General features: G+C 37.6%; 2 protein-coding genes across 5 annotated transcripts in view; one reads left to right on the forward strand and one right to left on the reverse strand.

Moving 5' to 3' along the window:
- The window catches only part of dnah7 (dynein, axonemal, heavy chain 7), a 56,964-nt gene extending 52,842 nt beyond the window's left edge, over positions 1–4,122 (forward strand). Inside the window, exons 64-66 of the mRNA XM_043248928.1 lie at positions 555–732; positions 2,177–2,280; positions 3,535–4,122. Coding sequence (XP_043104863.1) covers positions 555–732; positions 2,177–2,280; positions 3,535–3,741 — 489 coding nt within the window. The 3' untranslated portion in view covers positions 3,742–4,122. The remainder of the gene's footprint in view (positions 1–554; positions 733–2,176; positions 2,281–3,534) is intronic.
- slc39a10 (solute carrier family 39 member 10) lies at positions 3,976–25,568 on the reverse strand. Of its 4 annotated transcripts, XM_043248931.1 has the most exons (11): positions 25,427–25,558; positions 19,839–19,965; positions 12,227–13,417; positions 11,112–11,283; positions 10,696–10,871; positions 10,441–10,614; positions 10,093–10,213; positions 9,462–9,785; positions 9,296–9,376; positions 7,444–7,634; positions 3,976–6,495 (listed from the first exon to the last, which is right to left on the reverse strand). In XM_043248931.1, the coding sequence occupies exons 3-11, from the start codon at positions 13,394–13,396 to the stop codon at positions 6,343–6,345; spliced, it is 2,562 nt and encodes an 853-aa protein (XP_043104866.1). In that variant the 5' UTR covers positions 13,397–13,417; positions 19,839–19,965; positions 25,427–25,558; the 3' UTR covers positions 3,976–6,342. The 4 variants fall into 4 exon arrangements, with proteins under 4 accessions (XP_043104866.1, XP_043104864.1, XP_043104867.1 ...); XM_043248929.1 differs by lacking the exon at positions 19,839–19,965 and having other exon boundaries at positions 25,427–25,568; XM_043248932.1 differs by lacking the exons at positions 19,839–19,965; positions 25,427–25,558 and adding an exon at positions 19,282–19,759.
- Positions 25,569–26,334: the final 766 nt, after the last annotated feature.

Genomic DNA, 26,334 nt, shown 5'->3' on the forward strand with positions numbered 1-26,334 from the left:
TTTTAAATATATTAAAGGCACTTATTTTTTTGTCACACTTTTTAATGATTGAACACATCTAAATAATAGGGAATAAAGAGGAGTAAAGAGGTCTTAAAAGCTACAGTCATTTAATCATAATGTAAGACATTTTTTAGGTTCCACAAACAGTATGGTAATATTATTATTATGATTAAAAATCATAATAATTGATAGTGATTAATTTAGAGTCTTTACTTCAAATCGATTGTTTTCCAGCAAGTTGTTGGGAGACTAAAATGCACATTCATACATAAAGCAGTTGAAGCAGAAAGCATTCTAGTGTGTATTGTGAGCCACGGGAAAATCACATGAAGTGCAGCTGACGTGCTGTCTCATTTAGTGAGCTCAGATTACAACTCTGCTTCTGCAAAGGACTGAATTGTAAGCGTGTTATACAAGTACCCTTTCTTTCAATAAAACTTTGAGCCTGTTACATTCCAATATCTTTTTTTTGACCTTTAGAATTAGCTGCGACTGCTTATTTTTCTCGCTTTTAGTCTTTAATTTCAGTATCTTCTGTGTCATCAACACAGGGTTGGTATGTGGATGGCACGCCTGCAGTGTTCTGGATGTCCGGGTTCTTTTTCACTCAGGCCTTCCTCACTGGAAGCCAGCAGAATTACGCCCGAAAATACACCATCCCCATTGACCTGCTCAGCTTCGACTTTGAAGTCATGGAGGACAAGGAACACAAAAACCCCCCGGAGGATGGTGAGAAAGACAAAGAGGCAGTATTGACAAGCATGAAATGTAAAATATATGAGAGGGAAATGGGTAACAAGTGACAAAAGGGAAGAGAGAGACACAGTTTCATTAACCCCTCGCCGCGGCTGAGTGCCATCAATCAGAGTCAACATTACAGTGCTCTGACATCAGACCCCTGCTGCTCTTTCATCAGTACATGATGAGCATCTCTCCAGAGGAAACCCATCTCTCTGAGGCCATCACACGCTGCATGAGGCTGTTTATGAGTGTCTTTCACTTTAACAGATACTTTGTTGTGTCTACTTTATTTTTTATAGTTCAGTCAGTCAGTTTATAAAACGGGACAGGTTTTAGTTTGAGGGCATGTTTGTGCAGGGGTTTAAAATACTTCAGAATTCAAGTTTTATTTTAAGGATTTTCAGCTCTTACATTTTTAATGCAAAGACGATACCTTAAGTACATTTTTTGCAGCTCCTCGTTTCTTAAATATTTGAGCTTACAAGCCAATCAAACTACGCTTCCAGCTATAAACAGTGACATCCATTTAAGACCGTGTCCTTGTGAAAAGACATCACATTAGTCACCACAACACACTGTTTGACCTAAAGCAGTATGTTTTAATTATAGCCATTGCTGAAGATGGATGAATGTGACTCCATTGTGAACATGGTCAATGATCAGTCTATGTAAAATCTGCTGTTTTCTGAATTTAAAGCGACACGTTTCAGGTAACAGGTTTTATGATATCGGTTTAATATGTGTCCTGTAGTCTTGCATAGTAGGGACATTGGGAATTGCGATTTAATAGTGTGCCTGTGTATTTTGATTGCAGCAATCTATTATTAGAGACCAAGAAAAAAAGGTTCCATCTACATTCCCATGCTCCATTTTTAAACTGAAACTGTATCTTTTGGCTTGCAAAATGCTCAAATTTTCACTATGGAGGAACGTTTGCATAGTTCCTGTAACAATGGTGGATGAATAAGCTTGTCTGCGTGACAGAAAAAGGGAACTATTTTAGTTACAGCAATGCCTAAATTGGACTAAATCGACCCTTCACAAAGACCTGCCCCCTTTGTTACGTTTGCTATGTCAGACAAATTGATGTAGTTCCTCAGTTCAAGTGGCAAGCGAAGCAATTGTCTCTTCCGATCTTCATTAGTTGAAATAAACACGAATGAGTATCAGATGATACCTTGTTTCAACTGCGTTAAGTAATCAATATGAACCAAGTTTTCAGGTTCAAGTTCACTGATTTTAATCTACTCTCCTGTCTGGATTGTTCTTTGGACAACTTTGAAGGGTCAATTAAGCTCCCACTTCAGAGTAGTGTTGACCAAATGCATGTCATCCGAAACACTGGCATCCACCGTTTCTAAAAAGCCATTTAAACACACAGTAAACAAAACAATGATATATGGACTCACTTTACATCTTTATTTTTGCTCAGGTGTTTACATCCGTGGCCTTTTCTTGGATGGTGCAAGATGGGATCGGAGAACAAAGCGCTTGGCGGAGTCTTTTCCTAAAATCCTGCATGACACCATGCCTGTGGTAAGAAGCTATAAAGTGTATAATCTGAGTCAAATGAGGCTGACGACATCATGCACAGCCCCTGATGTGGGTTCATATTACACAGAGAGATTTAAGTCACAAGAAAGTCATTCCTTTGGAATGAGCAGTCGGTTGAAAAATGTATTAAACCTGCAAATACTTGCAATTCGAAAGTTTGAATGCCGTTCAAAAAAAATTATTTGCCTGGAGGCAATCTATAACAGTAACTATGGAAACAAGAAGCAATTTTGAGAAAAAAGATTTTCACAGAAGCATGCAAAAATTTTAAATCAATAGACAATAATGCTAAAACATTACTCAAACGTGCACTTAATAAATACTTATAATGTATTGATAAAGATTATAATTCCAGTGCAGCTACAACACAGCTAGAGAAGTGTTTTATTCTCTCTTCAGTACCAAATAATAATACATAATACATTTTAAGGCAAATCTGAACTTCAGCAGCATACACCCAGCAGGTGGTCTGTGCTGACACCCCGTTTTTCACATTTCCTTGAAGACATCTCTTTCATCACTGTGCACTTCAATCAACTCTTGGGTCACTTGAAGAAAGTTTAAGAAGAAAAATATTAAATGCGGAATATGAATGGAGTTCTATTTATGTCTCTATATGACATGAATATCATAGCAGGTGAGATTCAAATAGGTTGTTAAGTATTCTTAACAGAACAAAGATTTCTATTAATTCTGCCCTCTTTATTCTGCACAATGCACATTGCCAGAATAAATAATGCATTCACTGCTGTTTAATATTCAGACATTTCAGGACAACTCATTACCAAAATAACTTTTTGACAAGAGCTGAACTTAATTAGACATGCATTTGTTACTTACGGTAAAACTTTGAAATGCAAATTTCTTTCGAAGGCCATTATTAATTTCAGCTGAAAGCATTTCATCGTTCAAGCGCACTGAAAATAAACACATCCACAAGTCATATTAAAACCACCAACTTTTAATGTACCTGTTTATTTCAGAGGAGGTACATTAAGTACTACTGATTTCTGGTTCTGGGGCTTTTTTTTCGGTGACGGTCTTCTTTGTTATTTAGTTATCTTGCATAGCGAGACTGGGAAAATGGGTTAGATGATCAACAAGGCAAAAAATGAATGTTAATTCACCACCAATATATCGACCACATCCCACATATTTATAATCAAAATGGATTGTAGGGAAAGAGAACGAGCAAAGAAAAGCTTCTCATTTACACATCACATTGTCTATCTGCAGATCTGGCTGAAGCCCATGAAGAAGCAGGACATTCCTGAGCGTCAGTGCTACATTTCTCCCGTGTACAAGACCAGCGAGAGACGAGGAACCCTCTCCACCACCGGACACTCCACCAACTACGTCATAGCAATGACCCTGAATTCAGACGTCCCTCCAGAGCACTGGATCCGGCGCGGAGTGGCCCTGCTGTGCCAGCTTAACTCGTAGATACACTTCTCGTATCCTTCACTTGACTCAATAGTAAAGTATCTGTAGTCAAGTAATATTTTAGATTTAAATTTTTTTTACTGTTTAATAAGCACATGAATAAGTCTTGTATTCTAAAATTTAAATTATATAAAAGATAAATATATACCACTAATAGATTTTTGATAAGCTATACATTTCAAAAAGATGTATTTGTTTTTTGAGAGATTTTTAATAAGCTGAAACACCCAAAAGTAGGCTTTGCAAACTTTATTTTTCACTTCTGACAAAAAAATGCACAGACAATCAGCAAGAATGGCAAATGTATTGAAAACGCTTTAACATCCAAGCTGTGTAAACAGAGGATTCAAAAATAAACGTCTTCCCAAACAATTGACAATACTCAAATGTAAGTAAATATCCGGATGGTCCTTTTTTTTTTTTTTTAAATGCATTGTAAAACATGAGGAAAATTGTTGTGCATCATTTTTATCAAGTTTATTTCTTCGCACCACCTAATTGAGGTGTTTCAATTGAGCTCGGTTTCGGTTTAACAAAATGGACAACTTCATTTTACAGACATACACAGGATTTAGACCTAATCTCTGCCGACTGACTAGGTTTGTTCACATGACCCCTAAAACTCATTGGCTTTACATTCAAGCTGTGAAAATTAAGTTCTTCGGGGAAAGAGGAAATCAACTGTAAGTGTTCTTTCAATTTCATAACAGAAATAACTTTCACTTGTCTCATGCATGTTTCCATCCAATCAAGCGCATTTGATGAATGCAATTAATAATGATACACACCCACAAGAACAAATAAATGGATGTCACATGGTGACAGGATAAGCATGAATCACAAAACATGCCCCACTAACTCATGACGGTAGAGGACTCGAGCAGCGAACACAGCCAGTGGAATGTGTAGAGGCGACTGTGGGCACAGGCAGTGCTTGTGCGCCATTTTAGAAACCCATTTTTGGCACAATCAAAATGTTGCACACTCGTTAATAAGAATCACATCAACGGGGGACAGATGAACGGACGTTCTATAGATCTGATTGTAGTTTCATACAAGTGCGCATAAGGCCAATAATTGAATGTGTGCATTAATTTTATAAAACAGGAGGGTGTCAACAAATGAAAATGTATACGATTGTCAAAAAAAAAGAACATTTTATAATGGCCAACTCAATGTTTAGGTTAAAAAAAAAGGAATGGTTCTCCCAGAAAGCAAGTTTTTAGATGGTCAGTGTATAAAAGGTGCTGATGTCTCACAAAATAACATTCTGAAATTTGCACAAATTATCCAGTAATACCAAACATGTCATAAAATTAAAATAAAGTAACAAAAGGTGTTTCAAAATGCCAACTTTTGAACAAAAAAAAAAAAAAAAAAAAACAAGTCTTCAGTAGCAAATCTCCTTATGGGGAAGATAATTATTTCATGAACTTCTTCAAAGTGTAACAAGATCATTATTTACAACAACTCCACTTGGATATGAAAATCAACTCGGAAAGTAGTCTAGATCATGATAATTACTATTTTATCAATGAACAAATAGACTTCCCAAAGAAAATGTATGTATTCCTTGATGGACAGATAAGTGTAGACAGTTGTTCTTCATTTAAAAATCACAGTGTTTTAGCATTGGCTTTAATACTGGACTTGTTCAGTCACTACGATCGCTCTTTTGGCGGCACCGTGTCGGAGGTTATTCAAAACACAGTTGCGTACCGATATTTCTTCAATGCTCAAGAGTTGGCCAAATCACCAGTACAATCTTAGCCAATAATAACTAATAATAAAAAAAGACAAGCGAATGAAATTCTAAGACTGAGGACTCTCCCATTACTATGAAAAGTAAATATAGTGTAAGAAACGAACAAGTAGTCAATGTTGACAACGAAGCGTGAGACCAGTAAAGAAAAGAGCTCAAGTGTTTTGTTTTTCATGATCCTGGCACACAGTACTGACCAGTACTCCTCAATAAAAAAAAATAAAAATAAAAAAACAACTGCAGAGTTGATGCCAGTTGGACTCTGTTGCACCATATTAGCACAGTTCTGTGCCTGACACTGAGATGGTGTGACACACTAGACATACACAGCACAAGACGCCAGTTACTAATGAATGGACTATGAGATACAGCACAGATGAATGAAAGAGCTAAACATGACACTGAATGAGTGACTGATGAATAGCTGCTTCTCTCTAGGACACAGTCCTACAACAAAATACTACAATATTAAAGGGATAACCCAAATACTGGGGAGTGCTTCTCATGTGCTGTGGATATGTCTGATTGTACACACATACTCCAAAAAAAACCAAACCAAAAAAAAAAACGAACAAGGACAAGAGAGAACGGTCTAGAAGCTACAACTACAAAGGCCTTGAAGACGACAAGCAACCATTTTGAGTGGCCTAGAGAAGAAGAGATGAGATAATGAAATGTAAACATGTTTGTTTGCATGTCCATGTCCACTGTAAGCTACTGATGCTGTCTTTTGAGACATGCCTGCAAGACTGTACCATCACAAAACAAAGCCACTTTAAGGCAAAGCACGTGTGTGAATGTAGCTGATGAATGACGCCACCCCTGACCTCAGGCTCTGGTTAGAAGCCAAAGTCAAGTACAATGTGATCCTCGAAGATGGCAATCAGCAACATGATGCCGAACCCTGTGAGCATGCCCAGGTTTTGCAGGACAAAGTGACCCATCTCACAGCGCTTGTGCTCCTCACTGTCACCATGAAGCATCTCTGGCAACTGAAGAAGAAGAGGAGGAATTTCATAAGATAACAATAAGCAAACAAAAATCTAGGATTGATGCATATACAATAAATTATGCATTTAGATAAAGCATTTTTCTAAATAAATTAACTATTAACAATGTGCATCACTCAATTTACAGATTTGTTTACATTTTTCACATAATAACATGAAAATATGTATTGCAAAAACCTTTGTTCATATTCCGGAATCATACTGCGTTTGGATGTCACACCACATTTTCACAATTTAAACAACGTATGTGTGACACCCAATATATACTGCATGCTGCCGTTTTGGGACAAAAATCCAATGTGTTGGGACAAAAAATGCTTTTCTTACAATCAGCAAGGCTTCAACAGTGTGAATAAGAAAAGTATTGTGCAGTGTAGACAGCTTTTTTGATTAGAATCATTTAATTGTTCACAGAAGTACAGAACTGATTATAATGAAAGCACTCTAATATTGTGTATAATTTATTTGAAACTTGAATAATTGCTTTTTATGCTGTTTACAGGCCCGATGTCACTATATTTACTGATGTTCAAAACAGCACTAAATTAATTCACTTTTTTTGTGTGTGTGTGTGTGTGTGTGTGTGTGTGATAGGTCAGTCAATGCAGGTTTTTGCATTGGAAAACTCGAGATGTGGGGCTGTATAATTAAAATGAAAACTGGCAAAGTCTAGAGATGTTTTTTTTTTTTTTTTTTTTTACAATTTCAACTTATTTTATAACAAATGACATGCATGAGACGTGAGCATAATGCTCAAACATTCATCTAGAGCATGTTAACAGAGCAAAACAATGGACAAGCAGTGCGGTGGAATCCAACAACAATGCCCCTAAGATGGCATGTAATAAATCATTTCAAGCAATCAATAATTATACCATTTATGCAGCCCAACTGGCAAGCAAATAAATCCATATTTTTCGATTCTCTTACCATATCCACTAATGCCACGTAGAGAAACATGCCAGCAGTAACAGCAAAGATCCAGCTGGTGACGTTGTGCGTGTACTGTCCCACAGCCGTGCCGATCACCATGCCAGCATAAGCCATCAGAGCAGAGAGGACATTGTACACAATGGCTTGCTTCACTGACATCCCAGCCTTCAATAAAACAGCAAAGTCACCTGGACGCAAACACAAAAGTGCACTATTAAATGTACAATAAACAACAATACAGCAGTGTGAATCTAGTTAGTTTAGTCCATGCTAAACCTGACAATAACTGCAGTGAGATCAGGCTGTTCAAAAGAGACTTTTCCATGCGTTTCAGCAATTCTATGCTGCTACTCCTTTGTTCCTAATTACTGAATATATATGTGGGGCTCCTTCACGACCATTGGTTCTCTATAAACTGCACTCTGGACCTTTGCTCCGTGTCACCTGATCTAATTAAATCAGTCATCGTAGGCAATTAACGGCACTGCAGGGTAGTAAAAAATCTCTTTATTATAGCAGTCTTTCTCCAGCCACAACACGGGGGAGATAGATTCTCAGACAAAATAAAAAGAGCTGCTCCATCAAATGTTATTAGCGTTTGAGGAATCAGATCCCATCACCTCCACAGGATGGCAGACAGCAAAGGTAAACAACATCAAATGCAAAAAGATCATTGGTACATCAAAGGCATCCTGTTTATGTTACTGCTTCTGTGGTATTGTAATTTCTGCTTCTTTTGTTTAAACAAAAAGGGGGATTTAAAAACTAGTGGCCCTCTAGACAGCAAACTCAAAACTTCATAAAAGCTTTACTGTCTTTTAAAAGTTGGTATGTGCTGCTGTGTTGTATTAGTTCACCATTTGTTTTTTTATTCGCTTACACAAGAAAAGGAGAGCATAGAAGAACAACTGGAGCTTGATGTTCTTGATGTTCCAGAGTTGATATCAATAGATGACGGATAAAAGAGACGTCACTGGTGGTAAAACCTGAAGACTTCAACCAGGACCATCACATCAACCCAAAGCTAAGTCTGACCTCACACTAATACGTTAGTTTTTTCTGGGATAGAGCGCTCCTATTTTGATTTAAAAAAAAAAAAAAAAAAAAAAACAGCTAAGTGTAACAGCTAAGTGAATAAAAATCCCATAAAGTTTTAAGTCAGAAAGTGCACTGTGTATAAAGTTATTGTCTCTGTAAAGTAAGTGTCGACTCTAAATCCTTGAAATGAGCCCACTTGTTGATCTTTTTCGTTTTGGTTCTGAATGAAAATGCAAATTCATTCTTTGCCCCTAGGTGCTGCTTTTAGAGTGTTAAAAGCTCACAAACACTGCTTTAAATAAAATCAACCAATCACAATTAACCGTTGAATGAATCGTTTGGGAGTCGTTGCACAAATAAGGGAAAATAAACATAAGAAAATTTAAATGTTTTTTGAAGTTCGCTTGCATGCATCTGTTTCTCAAAACCAAAATGTGAAGCTTTCATTACCTATAACAGCAAGGACAACGGTACGAAGAGTACATTATTAATATTTTTTCTCATTCTATGGGAATAGAAATCCACACCACAGCGATAACAAAAACTACACAGAGGACAAATATTGTTAATCACTTTCGTTTTTTCCAGCTGATGAATCCTAAAATCATTGACAACCAACTAGAATCCACTTTAAAGAGGTCAAGCATTTAAAGCAACAGACATGACAAACATAGTATTGTTGTTCGCTGATGTGAACACTAATGTAGTTTTCATTCATTACTTTTACTGCACATGCATCTGCCAAACAGATAAAAAAAAAAAGAAAAAGACAATTATGTCTCTACATACAGCAACTGGTTGAGCCACTTACCTAGTTCATGAGGCAGTTCGTGACAGAACACAGCCACTGAAGTACTAATGCCACCTGTAATATTAGCACTGAAAGCAGCACCTGCAGATGACAAACACAGTTCCTCAGTTCCCCTTTACTTCAAGACAAACCAATCTGCTAATATTTTCAATATACAGGAGCTGACCTATAGCAAGTCCATCACTAAAGTTATGCATGCCATCTCCCATGATCACCATCCATGCTATGCTGGCGATCCCTGCATCTTTCATTTCCTGGTCAGAGTGACAGTGCCCATGGTGGGAGTGACCATGGCCATGGCCATGTCCGTTTCCATGTCCATGCTTTTTTGATTTTGCCTTTGGCATGCTGTCCTCTTCTGTTTTTACTGGCTCCTTGTAGGGGTGATCTGAATCAGAGATGGAGAGTGGCATTTTGCTGGGTGAATCCAATGGCTGTAACTCTGTCATCTGAGTGTCATTGTGTCCGGCTTCACACATTGTACTTTCTCCTGCAAGAAAAAAAAGGGAATGGAAGGATTTACTTCAGTGTCATAGTACACTGGATAAATTGTCAGACTCAAAACTCTGATTCAACTCCATTGGTCTTGGCCATGCCTGACTAAAACATTCCATGGACTCAGACTCAAATGAGCTGACTTGAGTTGCTTCTGAAGTTTGTTCTTGGAACTTTTGTAAGATTGTTCCATCAAATATTGGAAGAGACTCTGAAACATCTACATGAAATCAACACTTACAGCTTTACTTAAAACCAAATAAATTGTGCTGGCATTTGATTGTGAAATGATGAAGACCCACCCTCTGTTAGAGGCTTCAGATGGAGCCACTCAGCATCTGAACGCCTGTTGAGTTTGTGGTCTGACAACTTCCGCCCAATCTTTGCTTGCTCTCCTTTCTTCTTCCTCTGGCAGAGGCTTCCCTGTGGAAACAAGGAGCTTTATAAGCACTAGGTTCCAAGAATAAAATCCAAGGTTGTTTTGCTGCGCACTAAAAGCCTGCAATAATGGATTATAATTTAGTCTTCCAGAGCTCTCAGCTCTGTCAGTCCTGAACAAGCATGTGTGACGTAAAAAGAAGCTTACTTGCCACATTTGCAAGATTTCTAACACCTCTTTGCTGTGTTTAAAGCATTGTGGTGCCTCTCACCCTTTGGTCCCTGTAGTGTTTGAACATGCCAATGCAATGTTCAATGATGAAGAGGAGGTAGATTCCTGCTAGTGCAGTCAGTCCTTTCCAAACTCCATCAAACTTGGTCAGAAAAAACTCTTCAGTTTCTTCCTCTTCATGTCCTCCGTGGCTGTGATCATGGCCATCTTGAGACTGTAGGTTATAAGAAAGGATAGATTACTTGGGTTTTGTAATTTGGTTAAATCTTTGTTTGCTCTTAAAGAGTGAACTCACATGTGGGAGTAGATGCAGTAAGGCATCACCGCTGAGGGTTCCCACTGCCAGAGCCACCAGGAAGGTCAAGAGAAACTTGAAGCAGGATTGGTTGAGGATGGGTACCAGAACAACACCCAGCAAAGACAGCAGGCTGATAATGGTGATCGACACAAAGCCCCACATCCAAACCCACACTGCAGAAACACAATCAGCCGGAATGGATTAGACCTGGACTCGTCACTTCATCCAGAGAGTTTCATATAAAGTAACTCTAGCAACATTAAAAGATTTAATATACTCTAGAAATGATTCTCAACCTTTTACTATGTCTGTTTACCTTTTTTATTAGCAGATTTTGTAAATTCTCTTTTTATTAGCAGAGAATTGTAAATGAGTGAATATATTTTGTTTTACTAGCACAGGATCACATGTACCTGAAGAAGGTTCGTCTTGTATATCAGCCTCAACGTGGTGATAATGAAGGATGCAGAAGCGTCTGTCTATCTGATAGAGCAGAGCTGGACATAAATAGGTGAACTGTGCTGGAGATATTAGAGAATCCGAGCTCAGTCCATATTGGTTTAGCAGCTCTGTTAAATTCAGACACTGAGGGAGAGATAAGCAGAGTTTTACTTTCATTCATTGCTTCATTCTCCTTTATTCATTTTTCAACACGTAAAAGGAATATAAATCGCATAGAAAATATATATTATATTATTACCAAGAATGTGTGAAATCTGTGTGAAATCCACTAGTTAATGACTGTCTGAAAGTGTAATTAGCATGGTGGCTAGTTTAGCATCAACTCCTAATTATGCTAATCAACCAAATAACCATCAATATCTAGTGGTGGATGAGGCACACAAATCAAGTATAAGTAAATTTACAGATGCCTTAATTAAACATTAGCCATGCAAGTACTCATTTCCAAAAAAGGTACTGATAGATGCTTAAATACATTTTCATTTAAAAATACTTTATCCTTCAATAAGGAAGATGGATGAAGACATTAAATGTACTGTTTTGCAAATAAGAATGAAATATAAACCAAAAGATACATAAATACTTTTAAATATAAAACATTTTAAACTTTAAATTAGTAAACAAAAATTTCAATTTAGCCTTTACTGTTAATTAAAGCATACAAACATGAAACATTACAAAATATATCAAAGTATTTATATAGCACAAAAAATAAAAAACGCTACAGCAGCAGAGAATCTGTGGGCATTAATTTGTTATTTTAACATTAAACGTTAAATTGGTTTATTACTGTTTATTACTCCACTGCTTATTCTTATCAGAGTCCTCACATAATAACTATGAATTATGCATTATAGATATCCTGCTTAAAGCAGGTCATCTGAAGTTTGGTAGAAACTATTTTATTTGTTGCAAAGGTAGTGCTTTGATACCACAATGTATTTCTATATGTGGACTAATCCCTGATTAGATCGACTAAGAGAAACCATTTCAAATGACTCTCTTGGCACATCTGGAGGGCAAAGCCATTCTTAAACAACCACATAGGACAGACACTAAGGTTTACCTCTTCATGCTGGTGAAGGAAGCCATGTGCGTGTGATTTTACAGACAGATCTTCTCCTGGAACCTCTCTCCTGCCCCTCTGGGACTGAACAGGGCTGTGATTCTGATTGCTGTGGTCGTGGTCAACTTTGCTTTTCTCCAGCTCACCAGCCTGAGTAACACTGATGCTGGTCTTGTTGCGGCCTCGATGAGCTCTGGCTTTAGGTGGTCTGCCATTTCTTCTGGGTTGTGTGGTGGGTAGCTCAGTCGGAGCAGAAAGCTGTATTCTGGGTGTGAGATGTGGGGTTGCTGTGTTGTGCTCCACGCTGTCAGGACCATGGAGATGAGGGTGGGGATGCTTGTGGTGATGGTGGTCATGATGATGGTGGTTTTGGTCACTTAGATCATTATTTTCATGTGCATGTTCACTACTCTTTTGCTCAAGTTGACCATGGTCATCGTGGGTCTGAGGACTGTCTGTAACATGCCTGTGGATATGTTTGTGATCAGTGTCTTTCTCATGTTCATGTTCAGGGTCATGATCATGATCGTGATCATGATGCTCATGTTCATGGTCATGATCGTGATCGTGGTGATCATGTTCATGGTCATGATCATGTCTCTCAGATCCACTGTGAGTGGTGCTCTCGGCTCCGGTGCTTTTGCTGCACGGTAGCTCCTCGGTAGGACCGTGTTGTTCATTTTCATGGTGGGAATGTTGATGGGTCTTGTGTGAGGTGTGGGGCTTCTGATGAAGATGCGGATGGCCCGCTGAATGCGAATGCCGACCTTCCTGAACCTCCAGAATATCTAAGTGTGCCACATGATCGTGGCCCAGATCTTCATGCTCAAGCCCGACCACGCGCACCTCACCCAGCCCTAAACTCAGCAGCAGACTCTGGAAGCCTTTAAAATCCAGACGATCCTTGTGGCCGTACCGACAGAACAACTGCATGATGTAGTAACGCTGCTCGTTCTCTGCAGGTTCACCATGGCTGCTGTGCACGAACTGGTCTGATAAACCATCGCAGGACAATTCTGAAATCTGCAGGTCACTGTGAACGTGGTCATGGTCTCCGTGGTTGTGCCCGTGGTGATGGTGGGACCCTCCTTCATGGCAGTGACTGCACTGATGATACAGCAGAGTCAGCACGCAGAGAAAGCAGAATCTGGTATGTGTGTGAACTCTCATTATCTCCTCGCTTAGAAACCTCTGTGAAGAAACAGAAATCCAACTCATTACTCATTTCTACAAAAGCTAACATGTTTTATGCTATAGGTCACATGACAGTAATTTTCCAAACTGGGTTTTGACTTTTCCTGAATCACTGCAGTATACTTAAGTGTTTATATTCACACTATTTAGACTGGTGCAGGTAGGTACCGCTGCAGAGTACCTGCGTGATTCGTTATACATACAGAGAGAAGTAGCTCCAGCTACAAATGTTCTTCTACAAGATGAACAGTTTCTGTTTATTAACCTCTAGAGTTGCAAAAGTTACGTATAAAACCTGAACTAAAACCTCTTTTACAGAATAGGGAAATGTGTTGCACATAACCCACATTAACGCCTTATTTGATTGTTTAAAAAAATAATCGAAATGGGCTTTTATCTTGTGAGCCACGTTATTATAGGGGGAAAAAATCTAGATCTATCCCTTTTTCCAGGGGGCTGATGGTTTCCCAGCTGGAAAAGTACTGAAGAGCCTTAATGGTCCCCCTACAGCAACTACTGTGAGCCTGGAGGGGAAAGTGTGATCAATCTGCTACTAAACAAAACAGATATCTCAGCAAGAGAAACAGTCTTTTCTTCGATCTGCATACAAGAGCCACAAATAAGAAATCTTTGTGAAACGGATCTGGGTGTGAGTGTTCCCAAAATTTTTATTCCAAAAGCACTGCCATTTTTTTCCCTGTAGCTTGTACTGCATGCTATATTACATTACTTGGTTGTAGCATATTAAACCAATATTCCTTTTTCTGTTTTCTGGTTTATAAAAAAAAAATTATCCAAATAAAACAACATTCGGCTTTTACAGCAGTCCTCCATTATTAACTTTTTCATGTTGAGGAAAAATGACATCTATTGCAAACTGTGTTTACAGGAAAAAAATGTATACCTACACCAATACATTTATATGCGGCAGAGTGTAAAACATGAGGAATATATGGCAGTCAGATAATCATTTATCAAATATAACTTCCCTATTGGAAGGAATCATACGTCAGCCAAATGAAAGTCAATGCAAGGTTGAAAGTACATAAAGATCACAGCACTGGTGGGATACAGTGGGTACAAAATTTAAATAAACTGAAAAATAGTTTGCTTTTGTGCAAAAAATAATTAGCTTTCACATATTTGCTATGAACTGTCATTTGATTCCAAGAATAAAAAGAAAAAAAATTCCCCAGCTGCATGTGAACAAGTGTAAGTAATCCACAACTAGGGGGAAAACTAAACCTTATATACAATAAATGAGCCATGCACATAATACACAACAATCCAATTTATTGAATGGTTCTTTAAAATCAAAACAGCCTGTAAGCAGTACTTACGCCAGCCTGTGCTCCAGCCTCTTAAAGTGTGTGAATCTGAAGCGTGAAGGTGGTTAAAACATAGTATAATTGTGATCCTTCCTCTCGGCAGCACAGTGTTTATAAACATGAGAGTGGAGTGACCTCTGAACCCTTCAGGAGATAGGATGGGGCAGAATTGCTGATTATCCTGCCTCACTCTGCTAGCTCAATATGCTCTTTGTTAGTTATATGACATTCCAAAAATGGCTGACTATTTTGTAAAAAAAAAATAAAAAAAATCCTAAAACCAGGATAGTCATGTGCTGCAGAGATATCATCAGACATACTAGAGGACTAGAATTATTTCTGCTGGAAACCACTTGTGATCAATTGAATAAAAGGCAGAGGAGCTCTTCAATTAAACTTTTAATTCACACTCAAAATTAATTTTCTGTTAAAATATGCTAATTACATTCTGCAGCATCCTCATAAATCATAATAGGTAGGTAGAGTTAAAGGAACTTTATTATTTGTGTTGAACTGGTCATGAAAGGAAGTCATGAAACCAAATTTCCAGGTTATTTGAAGAGGTAAGAGTTAAACCTAATCCTTGAATTATGTCTTTAAAATGTACTAGTAAATCTGCACTGAGATGAAATATGAAGGACATTTCAGAACCATTTAGGGTTGAACCACCAATCACTGCATCAAATTTACTGCAATTTAGAACAAATGAGTGCTGTATCACAACAGATGATACCCTAGACATCATCTGTTCTTATTTTGCACAGCCATTGCCTGGACAGTCATGTTTTCTGAATACGGTGTTGTGTCTAGGTGGTAACAGGAAGGATAAACTGAAATTCTTCTATAAGCTCTTGTTCTACTTGGCTATGAATGAGAAGAGCAATGTACCCATTTAGTAAGGTGTGTTTATGCAGTGTCCTCACACAGAGAGGCTGAGATCAGCATTCAGGCCTCAGGGATTGTGGCTGAGATCCCTCTTATTACTGCATGTCTGTGATGACCTCAACTAAAAGCCATCCAAAGAGGCCAAGATATGGATGATTCTACCAAAGAGATATATATATATATATATGTGAGAGAGAGAGAGAGAGAGAGAGAGAGAGAGAGAAAGAAAGAAAGAAAGAAAGAAAGAAAGAAAGAAAGAAAGAAAGAAAGAAAGAGAGATATGCAACTGAAATGTTCCCAGGCTCAGAAAGGTAGTAAAACAAACTTAAGTACAATTCGATGAAGCCCAACACAAACTGCACGAGTTCCAGCTGTCCCATATGAAAGCCTGGCAATGCAAAATCATCAAGACATTTTCTGTGATCTTCCACTGTTTCTCAGCACACATAAACTGCTCTATTTGTTTACCATTAGCGCATACTGATAATGTTTTATTCTTCTATAGTGTGCTGCATCATACAAGTCAACAAGTGTCACAGTCTACTCACATCATAGCCAGGTTTATTAGATCTATGTTGCATAGGGTGGCAAAAATCATGCAGTGTGTCTTGGGCTTAACACACACAGACACACACAAAGCAAAAATTAGAGAATTGAAATTTCGGTGTAAAAAACATTTCCGAGTTAATTTTACCACCGAAAGAATCATTTTTACACATTCAGTAAAATGGCGTTTGGTGTTGGAGTTATTTCACAGAGTTAAAACAACTCCGTAAAGATGTAGTTAGACTCCGCCCACCCCGTTCAAATCGCCGCTGGTGAAATCCACTAAGACGCCGCCATTATCTTCGAGTGGGTTTAAGAGGTAAGTTACATTAAATCATACTTAAGCGTTTTTAATTTGATGCTAAGTCAACAGTACAATGTACAATATTCGTGCCGTGGAACACTGCACAAAAACATTATATATATATATATATATATATATTAAAAATTAGGAAGTAAACGTACACGCAGCCTGGTTATATTATGCACTTGCTGTGCTCGCTCATTTCGATTTAATTAAAACAAGGAATACAATTATTACAGTGTGGCCACTATTTCATTAAAATGCGGGGCCGAATTAATAAATTGAATGAGAATTTTCTTTTACAAAACCTTGTTTATATTGTCAGGGCTAGCACCGTCGATGACGTGATTAGCTAGCTAGCTACTGAAGCTGTGTAAAACTTTAAAGGAAAACGTTACTTTTACAAACTTAGTGATTATATATAGAATAGAGCGTATTTAAAACATTGATGCGTTTATGTAGTCTTTAAGACTTTTATATGCAATAGACACGTTGTAGACAGTAAATTGCACAGTACTTTTTTCCATTGCCGATTATATGTTTAATTTTTCTTAAAACATTTTGCGGTTAAATAATCGGCCCTGTAGATGAAGCACAGTGCAGCGTGACGAATGTTATTGCACATCTGTACATTGTGGTATTACTGCGTAAACGATGTTGCGCATCCATCCATACAGTACTTTTTCATTTACACCTATTTACAATGTCTTTTGCATGTTCCAGGTAAAATGTTGGTCGAGATAAAATAAACGAACAGCAGAAGTACGTGAAGCTGGATTGCACTGAAGGGAGGTTTGACTTTATGCAATTTCACCTGAAAGTTTTTTTTTTTTTTTTTTTTTTTTTACTTGATTATAATAACTAAGAATTTGACTTAAATACGATAAATTATGTGTATTGTCCTAGCTGACATGTTGTTGACTCATTTGTGTACATGATTCATCATATAATGTTTTATAGAAGGGGATACATTGAAAGAAAAATCTTAAAATGATACATATTTGCATTATGCTTGCATCATAAAGACATTTTATTCAACATAATTTGTTGTGAAGCAAGAAAGAAAAAAAAAGTGAAATTAAGTGGACAAAAAGGACAACAAGGAAAAGAATGAATAGCTACACAAAAACAAAATTAATAAAGAACACATGAGGAAAAAAATAATGCTAATAAATGAAAGACTTAATCTGCAGTATCTTTTTGCAAATTCATTCTCCAGGTCTCAAAAAAAAAAAGGGAAAAAAAACACTGGGTGAACCGAACGACACAGACTGTTACGTGCTGAATTAATTATGTAACCAGCTTCAACAAAACTCAAAAAATTTGAAGCTGACAAGCTGTATTTTCCTAAATTTATAATAGCAAGTTGTACCCAGTATCACCCTCCACAGAATCCATTCCTGGAATGAGCTGTCGAGCTACCCCATGAACTGTTATTATACATTAACCTGAGCCTCTGAGCAACAGAGGAAGAGAGAGAGCCTTTAAGATGCCTCATATGACTCTCACAAGGCTTCTGCCTAGACTGAACATCTCTCACAAGTCATGCGTGAGTCCACCTCTGGTAAATTCCTGTTTACAATCTAGCTTACTGTAAGGCAGATGCTGGGCTAAACAGGGTTACAGTCGGACTTGTCTGGATCAAATAAAGCAGCTTTTACAGCAAACCTTGTGGTGATCTGGCTAATAATCCCCTCTGATTCATGCCTGTGCCAACTCATTTAATTTGGTCAATGTGAATTTTAGCAGGCTGAAGAACAATAATGATCTGCAACTTAGCCAAGCAATATGGAAGCACATCACTTCAACCAATAACAATAGATATATGACCTGTCCTTGATATATCTATGCATTCAATCAGTCATATTTTACATGCAATGTTCAGAAAAAAAAAAAAAAAAAAAGATTTGTATGTCAGAAGAAGCCTCAAGGCTTGAGAAATGAGCAGATGCCACACAGCAGATGGGAACTACACATGTTTGCCAGCACAAGGCATTCTGGGAAATGACAGAGCTATATCACTGTACCAGGACCAATCTCAGTCCAGTGGATGCATACTCCCAAAGAAAGACATCTAAAAAGGTCTTTCAAGAGGAATCTAGTCCAAATAAGATGGTCCAGCACTGCTTAAATAGGCTTGAATGTGTGTCTAGGTGGAGTCAAGAATCAAAGCCTCAAAAAGCATGATCTCTTGACTCCAAACACGCACACACCTCTAAAATAAACAGACACTCCAGAAGGTCCATAACAGCATGTCATTCAGTTCATGTGGTGGACCAGCACCCTAATGCATGGTAGCAACGTGGTTAGGTTTGTTAAGACTAAATTTAAGATGATCTAATTATACTGAGAACAAACAGAAATGTTTACACCTAAATCACAAGAACTTAAACTGTAACCTGACCATAAACCTTATTTTGATCATAAACTAGTTAACCTAATAAAAACATTCAGAACTGCTGAGATCACATAAAGAGAGCAAATAGCGTCAGCCGAGTAACCTGGATTGACTTAGAAATATTTAGAAAGTGGGTTAGGCTAACTTTAACAATGATACCAAGTCAAACACATACTAAACAATTAATGCAAAACACTGCAAGCAAAACTGGAGGAAACTTTTGAAACCACAAACTCCGACAAAACAAGTTAATAACCTTCAAGTGTTGCCGTCTCCTTGCTCAACTGCTGATCCTCAGACAACTAGGATTGGCTTTTGATAGTCTATCCCGATTGAAAATGTGCCGTACAGATCGGTTTAGGATCTGCAGATCTGACTGCAGGTGCATTCGACAGCTTACCTCTTTCTGTCTCAACAGGAGGTGGAGGAACAGGTCATATGCTGTCAACTCAGGCAGAGTACGCTCTTCTACAGCAATATGGAACGAGGTCTGATGTTTTGAACTCTTCAAGTGTGGTGATTTAGTGCAAAGGGGAGGGTGTACTGGACATGTGTGTTTGTAAGTGTTGATAGGTGGGTGGGTAGGAGTGGGTGGAGGGAGAGATTTCAGCTAATCAGGCCTGAAGTAGCCATCAAATAGAATAAAATAAAAATGACTGTTAACAGTGACTTTACAGTATAGACATCATGACATGTCCATATACTCAGGAAAACGCATCACTTACCCAAGCTTTCTGGTTAAAAAGCATTGGAACTATCACAGCTTTTTAAAAAAAAAAAAACATAGCCAAACTTCTATTTCACGAGATAGACTAAATACATGCAATTTGTTCTCAAGGCTTTCGGTTAACAGAGCCAAAATACAGCCAACTGCATGTGATTCAGCTCAACAGCTTCTGTAAATTGGCTTCAAAGGTCAGCAGTAGAGCCTAAATATCAGAAGGAAGAAGCCTGCACCTTAAGTAATTGCCCAGCGTTTTCATGGACAATGTAGGAGAGAATACTTTGATGGCTGTAGTTTTTCCCCTGTGAGACTTCAGTCTGTGAAGTCCATCAGACACCAGAGGGCTATTACCCAGACCATCTGAAAAGGAGAGAGGTGATTATCAAAGAGAAGGCCAGATACTAATCAGAGGGATTTTTAACGCTTGTCAGGTCAATTTTAACAATGGTGTAGGGGGCTACAAGGAGACTCATTGGCCAGGAACTGCTGAGAGTAGGAATGTACCAATACAGAAACTTTGGCTGCTATGATCATTCTGAATATACTTCAACTGGCACCAAAAAAAAAAAAAAAAAGTACATGTAAATAATATAAATGATGCCTACTATAAACCACTGGAATGAGGAAACTTTACGTGCCAACTGCCAAATCGTTTGTAAAAATGGGAAATAGGCTTTCACGTTATTACAAAAATAAACAAAATGCATGCGTCCCGTGGATGGAAAACCTTTAGTAAGCAATTTATACGTTTTGTTTTTAACAATAGGTAGAACATCTAGAAATAATGTAGCTACTATGACTGCAATTTATCATCTTAAATATGTCTGCCAATACTAGGGATGCATCAGTCCGAGACGATAATTTTCTGGGGATCGGGATGAAGTATTTGTGCACTACATTTCAAGTGTTCTGAAGCTGTTCCATAGCTCAATGTCAAGTCAAGTCAAGTCAACTTTATTGTCAAATATGCTCTATGTACAACATACAGCACAGATGAAATTCCTTCCCTCTCTAACCTTACAATCATGCAAAATAAGAGATAAAAAGAAATAAAAACTAAAGTATAATAAAATAATAGTAAAATATCTAGAATATAAATAGTGCAACATTAAACATACAGACAAAACGCTGGGCAATGTGAGGTACAGATGAATATTTTAAGTCATTAAATTCAAGTTCACAAACTCTCCTTTCAGCTGAGACTGTCTGTCCTCCATTTAACATTAAAACTGAGCGTCGCATAAGGCTGCTACAGTCAAAACGATTAAACTTTCTTAAAGAGCACTTGATATAAGATTTAAAGCCGTCAAGAGAAATGCAGACACTCAATTTTCTGTATTGGATCGTTTCTGAATCATTGCATCCCTACCCAATACTGATATAGCTGCCAATATATTGTTCTTCTCTTGATTGTAATAAGTCTTTCCTGCTGACCCAACCAATATTAAAAATCATTACACTAAAACTTCTGCAGCTAAGTTTAAGGAAAGGTTCACCAGTTTGGGTCAACATTAACGTCCATAGTATTTTTTTTTTTTCTACCAAAATACTCTAGGGCGAGTAAATGACAGAATGTGCATTTTTCGGTGAACTATAGCTTTAAAAATAGCTTATGCACTAAGAACAGGATGTTACATCAGTTGAGGAGTTAAGCAACATGTACTGTTTGTGGTTAGAGATGAATACGCAGATTTTCAGAAATAAGCAATTGTTGATATAATCCCCGAAAGTCCCCAGTAGTATGACTAAAAAAAAAAGTTAATTGAAGAGACACCTGAAATAGACTTTAAAATAGATTTTTTTAATGCATAATTAAACCACAATGTGCCGTAAAACACATCAACTTAAAGTGTTTAATGAGATATTATAAAACATACTTTTTAGGTACCTGCTAAGGCCCCTTAAAATCTTAAGACTGTAAATAAAATGTCTTATTCTTAATGAGACCTCACCCACAGAGCTCATATTCGTTTAATCTCTCTGTTCAAAACTGTACGCTTAACAGCTCAGTATGTACAGGCACATATAGCGGATCATGTGAACAATATTATGCACTGTTACACCAAACGTCATTTGATTAAGACTAGGCAAGTCACATGATGAAATGCCAACACGTATTTGACAAAATCTTGTTTAATGCTGCCCTGTTATGTGACTTTGTTTTGAGAATGTTCATAGAAATATAAAATAATACATGCAAGACATTCAACTTTGAATCAATGAGTTTAACATTAGTTCTGTCATTTACATTCAAAATATCTTTTTACGTTTCACAAAAGAGAGAATTTAAACGAATTTGTGGTAAGTACTACCCTTTCAAAGATGAAAGAAAGCTGTTAGCAATGGCATGTATCACTATTATCTAATGGGACACCTGGGTTGTACCACAAAGTATCAGTGATTTAAGAATGTCTGTCTGTTGCTATCAGTCTATCACATAGGGATAGAACCAGAAATGCAACCTTTTCTGGTTAAACCTGACAGCAACAGATATACTGACCAGAATCTCCACTTAAATTGTCACCTGTTTATCCTCTGTAGTCCTACAACTAACATTATCTGATTATCATCAGTAAAAAAATATGCTGTTGTAGCAAATGCAGTAAATTCAACTGAAAGAATCCATATAATATCTGGATAAAGCTGAGTTAGCATTCCTATTCACCTCAATGGCAGTTACTCAGCTGACACAGTGAGAGGACACAATCTGCCATCTTTGTTCATGCTTAGTTCAGCTAACACTGTTTTGTGCACCTAATCCTAAATGCCACTAATGGTTCAACAGCCACAAGAAAATGCCGTCACGACAACTTTACCTGGGATCTCAAGAATGATCACAGTCCCAAGCCTTTAAGCTCATCTGAAATGTCAAACACCTCACCTCGAAAGTAGACTAAAGTCAGCACTAGGAGTCAAGGAGGAGTGAAAAAGGAGTGGTCAGGTTGGACAACACCTACTTCTCACACTGGACCAATAATCTATTTAAGCTGTGGTAAATATTACTCATACATCTATTGATCAAGTGGATTTTTAATCAAGATATGTATTCCACAAAATCAATTTTTACAACTTTTTCAATGCCCATTAAGTGAGAAAGATGCTGTAACTACCAGCTCAGCCAAAATGAGACAGAACTGCAATCTATCCAGAGTTGGTAAAACCATTGCATTATCTGACATCTAATACTGGCGGGGTCAAATCATGCCATTTCAAATTTTATTTCGTCTTTGGAGTATTACGAGCTGTTTGCAAAGAGAAGTTGCGAAGTCTCAAACCCAAAGAGATAGCATGTTCTAAAAGTTAAGCCTCAACAATGCCTTCGTAAAACACCTCGTTTAAACACGCCCCCACTTCTCTACATCACCGTGTGGGATCATTTTCATAACGCCATCAAATCAGTGATTCAATATCAGTGGTTAAGTTGTATTTACAACACCGTTCCAGAACAGTTCGACCCAAGTATTCAGATGTGCTTAGTGAATTTACGGAGAACTGATTCCTGAACCTGATAGAGTAGCTGTGCACAAAGCCGTGGCTTTGTGAGGATAATAATCCAACAAGTGATTTATTGTTTTTGTGTTAAATTGTTTTTGGAACCTTAAACCTCATAAACACTTCTCATTACACCAAATACATAAAATAATGTTCTTTTTAGCAACATCATATGGCGCCTCAATATGTTTTTGTAATCGTAATAACGTCATGATAATGTCAGCGCTAGCTGGATGCAAAACAGAGGGAAGTCTGCCCATTCAAAACTACACAGATTCGGCTAGATAAGAAGCTTAAAATATCGTCTTGCTGTGATATTGGGTGCAAGAATCTACGTGATACAGCCTCAAATTAGAAATATGATCGCATGCCTGAGGCCACTGCCAGACAAAAGAAACGACGATGTGGTTAAACAAGATAAAACAAGCAGACTGGACTGAAATAATCATCAAAAAAACTACAGTTTGCACACTTCTTATCAGAAAAGGCTCAATAAAGTATTGTCTATTGTTGATATGGGCGCATCTAAACTTTTATTACATCTTACAACTATGATATTTATAAAAATGCCTATGTGCATGCTGCTAATAATTGTGATATTCAGTTCTGTTGCTTTAATACAAATTAAAATATGAACACACTCAAAGTGCTTGCTATTTAATTCTATACAAAACGCGTATTTATCGTCCATTTCTAATTTTGTAAAAAAAAATTGCATAGATTACAATTGCATAATCTCACAGAGATTGCCCTGACATAGCGTTTGTAATACACATGCATAATTTAATTACATAATTGCATGAAATCAGATTGAAACATTTTAGATAAGAACGCAGCATCACGGCCGTCTGAACCAATGAGCATGAAGCTGTGTCGTCAGTAGTTTCCCATCAAAGCAACTGCACTCGACTGATTTGAAACTTATATGGGAGCTATATAGCCCCTAGACCTCACTTATTAAAAAAAGACAGGAAATTTCAGATTTGACAATATGGGACCTTTAAGGTTTCTGGTAGCTGCATATATTTGTGGAGAAAAAAAAAAACACTACACTGCATTTATTGTACTTTCTCTACTGAGAAAAGACACTGGTTTTATGTAAGAACAAAAAAAGTGTGTGTATATTTATATAAATAAATTAAAAAATATGAAAGAACAAACAGGACTTAATTGCAGTAGAGGTGAATACAGTGCCCTTGACGAATCAACAGAGTAGTTCTGATTTAAATACTTTAGATTTTCTTTTCCACATTAGCATCTACAAGCGGAAGCTCTGCATGTCCACGAACACCAGTTTCTGTGGTTAGACACGGTTAAACAGAGGAAGGCTTTTGCAGGTGTGTAATAGTTCAACAGGATATCATTATCATCACACTGCAGCAGAACCTCCATTTGTCCAAACGGTGACACACTTCCTGCATTAAAATGTAATTAAATGATAAATCTTATTCATGCTTAACCTACTTCAGACTTGATTTGTTTATTATAGTAACACCCTTCAGATATCACGTTACAAAAACTGTGTTTGACTTCATTTCAAGATATTTGTTGGGAAGCAGTTTTTTCGCTGGTCTACCAGCTTAGCCAGGCTATTTTTAGAAGAGATTTGGGTACTTTTTAGGTGGTGAGACTTGGATCTGCCAAATGTTACTGTGTAAAGTGGTTGTCAGGGACAATGTTGAACATTAACTGGTCAAGGCCTGGAAAATGCGCAAAGAAACTAACAAAAAAATCCTGTAATGAAGCATAATCCGCATTATTACACCGCTCAAAAAACACAACTCAAGATTAACTGCCACTGTAAACTACACTGTAAACAGTGGAATCATGGAAAACCTCAAAGAAAACATTAAACAGATTAATCTAGTAGTCTGAAGTGAAACCAGCAAAACATGAACATTTCGGTTTCACGAATAAACCAGCACGAGACAATCTTCAAGACTAACGTTACTTCTTCACATGACTGATCCTGAAGCCTAAGCACGCGATTAAAGCCCCAAATTCCCCTTTTACGAAGCATTAGACCTAGATCAATGCCTACGCGACCAAATGTCTATTATATTAACACGGTTCGCAACAAACACGTTGATTTAAAGCAGCGAAACGCCGTCAGTCGAGCAGCTGCTTTAATAAGGCGCAATCCGCGGAAAGATGATAAATCTAAACGGCAGCAGCTAACACTGCTAGCGTCGGAAACTTTAAAACCAATAATGATTCAAAACACTGCACGATTTTATCGCAAATCCCTGCTCTCATTGACCCATCTGAAAGCTGCTCGGGTCCATGTTGTGGGAGTGTGTGAAAACAAAGCGGGTTTTATATAGTTTACCTCACTCGAGTGCCGTGTGCATCTCCTCTCCGCTCGGTACTAAAACACTCACGCTGCGCACCGCACAAAACTCTGACCCCACTGCGGAAACGCCATTCTCAGAGCCACTTACGTAGTTTCTTGTTACGTACCGCCATCGCTCCCCACATTTCGAGGAAAGCGTAACGCTCTTTACGTAACGCGGCTCGAGCTCCGTGACGCGTGCTTCCGCCAGCAGACAGTCTGAGCTCGTGGCGGAAGCGGACGTCACATAAGCCTGTGATATGGCTAAAATAATTGTGACAAAGACGCGGTTGATTCTCACATTGCGAAAACTCGTCTTTGGTTGCGTCATATGTAATTATGGCAGTTTGAGTAACATCCGTGTGATATAATACAGTCGCGGTTATGTCCTCGCTGTGAATGTTTGTTTCCACCGAATCGACTGCAGCTTCCGTTTAGCGCCAAAGATCCCACGGGCAACATAATTGTTACTGCGTTTAAATACTGAAAATACACCCATTTTCTTCATTATCTCACATTTTCTTCTTCAGCCTCAAAAGTATTTTATTAAAAAAATATAACTACATAATGTACATAATGTTTATTTCTTTTTTTTAATTTTTTTCTATCACATGGCACTGAAAGAGAGAGCTGTCATTTTGCGGATACTTTTGTCATTGTTATTACAATTGTATTAAAATTTTGATTTCAGTTAATCTAAAAACAACATATTTAAAAACCATTTAAAATGTTATGTAAATGTTATTCTGTTCCTTATTCAATATCAAGATTTTAAATTTCAAATAAACACTGTTGTTTGAGTTTTCTGTGCTCAAGTATCCTAGAAAATGATTTTACATTATTAAGCACCAACACTGATAAAATTAAAAAATGTTTCTTGAGCACCAAATCATTATATTAGAATT

Source organism: Puntigrus tetrazona, chromosome 9 (assembly GCF_018831695.1).
Source record: "Puntigrus tetrazona isolate hp1 chromosome 9, ASM1883169v1, whole genome shotgun sequence".
NCBI classification, from domain to species: domain Eukaryota; kingdom Metazoa; phylum Chordata; class Actinopteri; order Cypriniformes; family Cyprinidae; genus Puntigrus; species Puntigrus tetrazona.

What these genes read in the sequence shown, in the direction of transcription:
- slc39a10 (XM_043248929.1), bottom strand. Translation starts at nt 13,396, where the DNA reads ATGAGAGTTCACACACATACCAGATTCTGCTTTCTCTGCGTGCTGACT. An exon ending in ACAAGACGAACCTTCTTCAG is followed by an intron (nt 10,872 to 11,111) that starts GTACATGTGATC and finishes GTGTTTCTGCAG; the next exon opens with TGTGGGTTTGGATGTGGGGC. An exon ending in TAGTGATGGACTTGCTATAG is followed by an intron (nt 9,377 to 9,461) that starts GTCAGCTCCTGT and finishes TGTCATCTGCAG; the next exon opens with GTGCTGCTTTCAGTGCTAAT.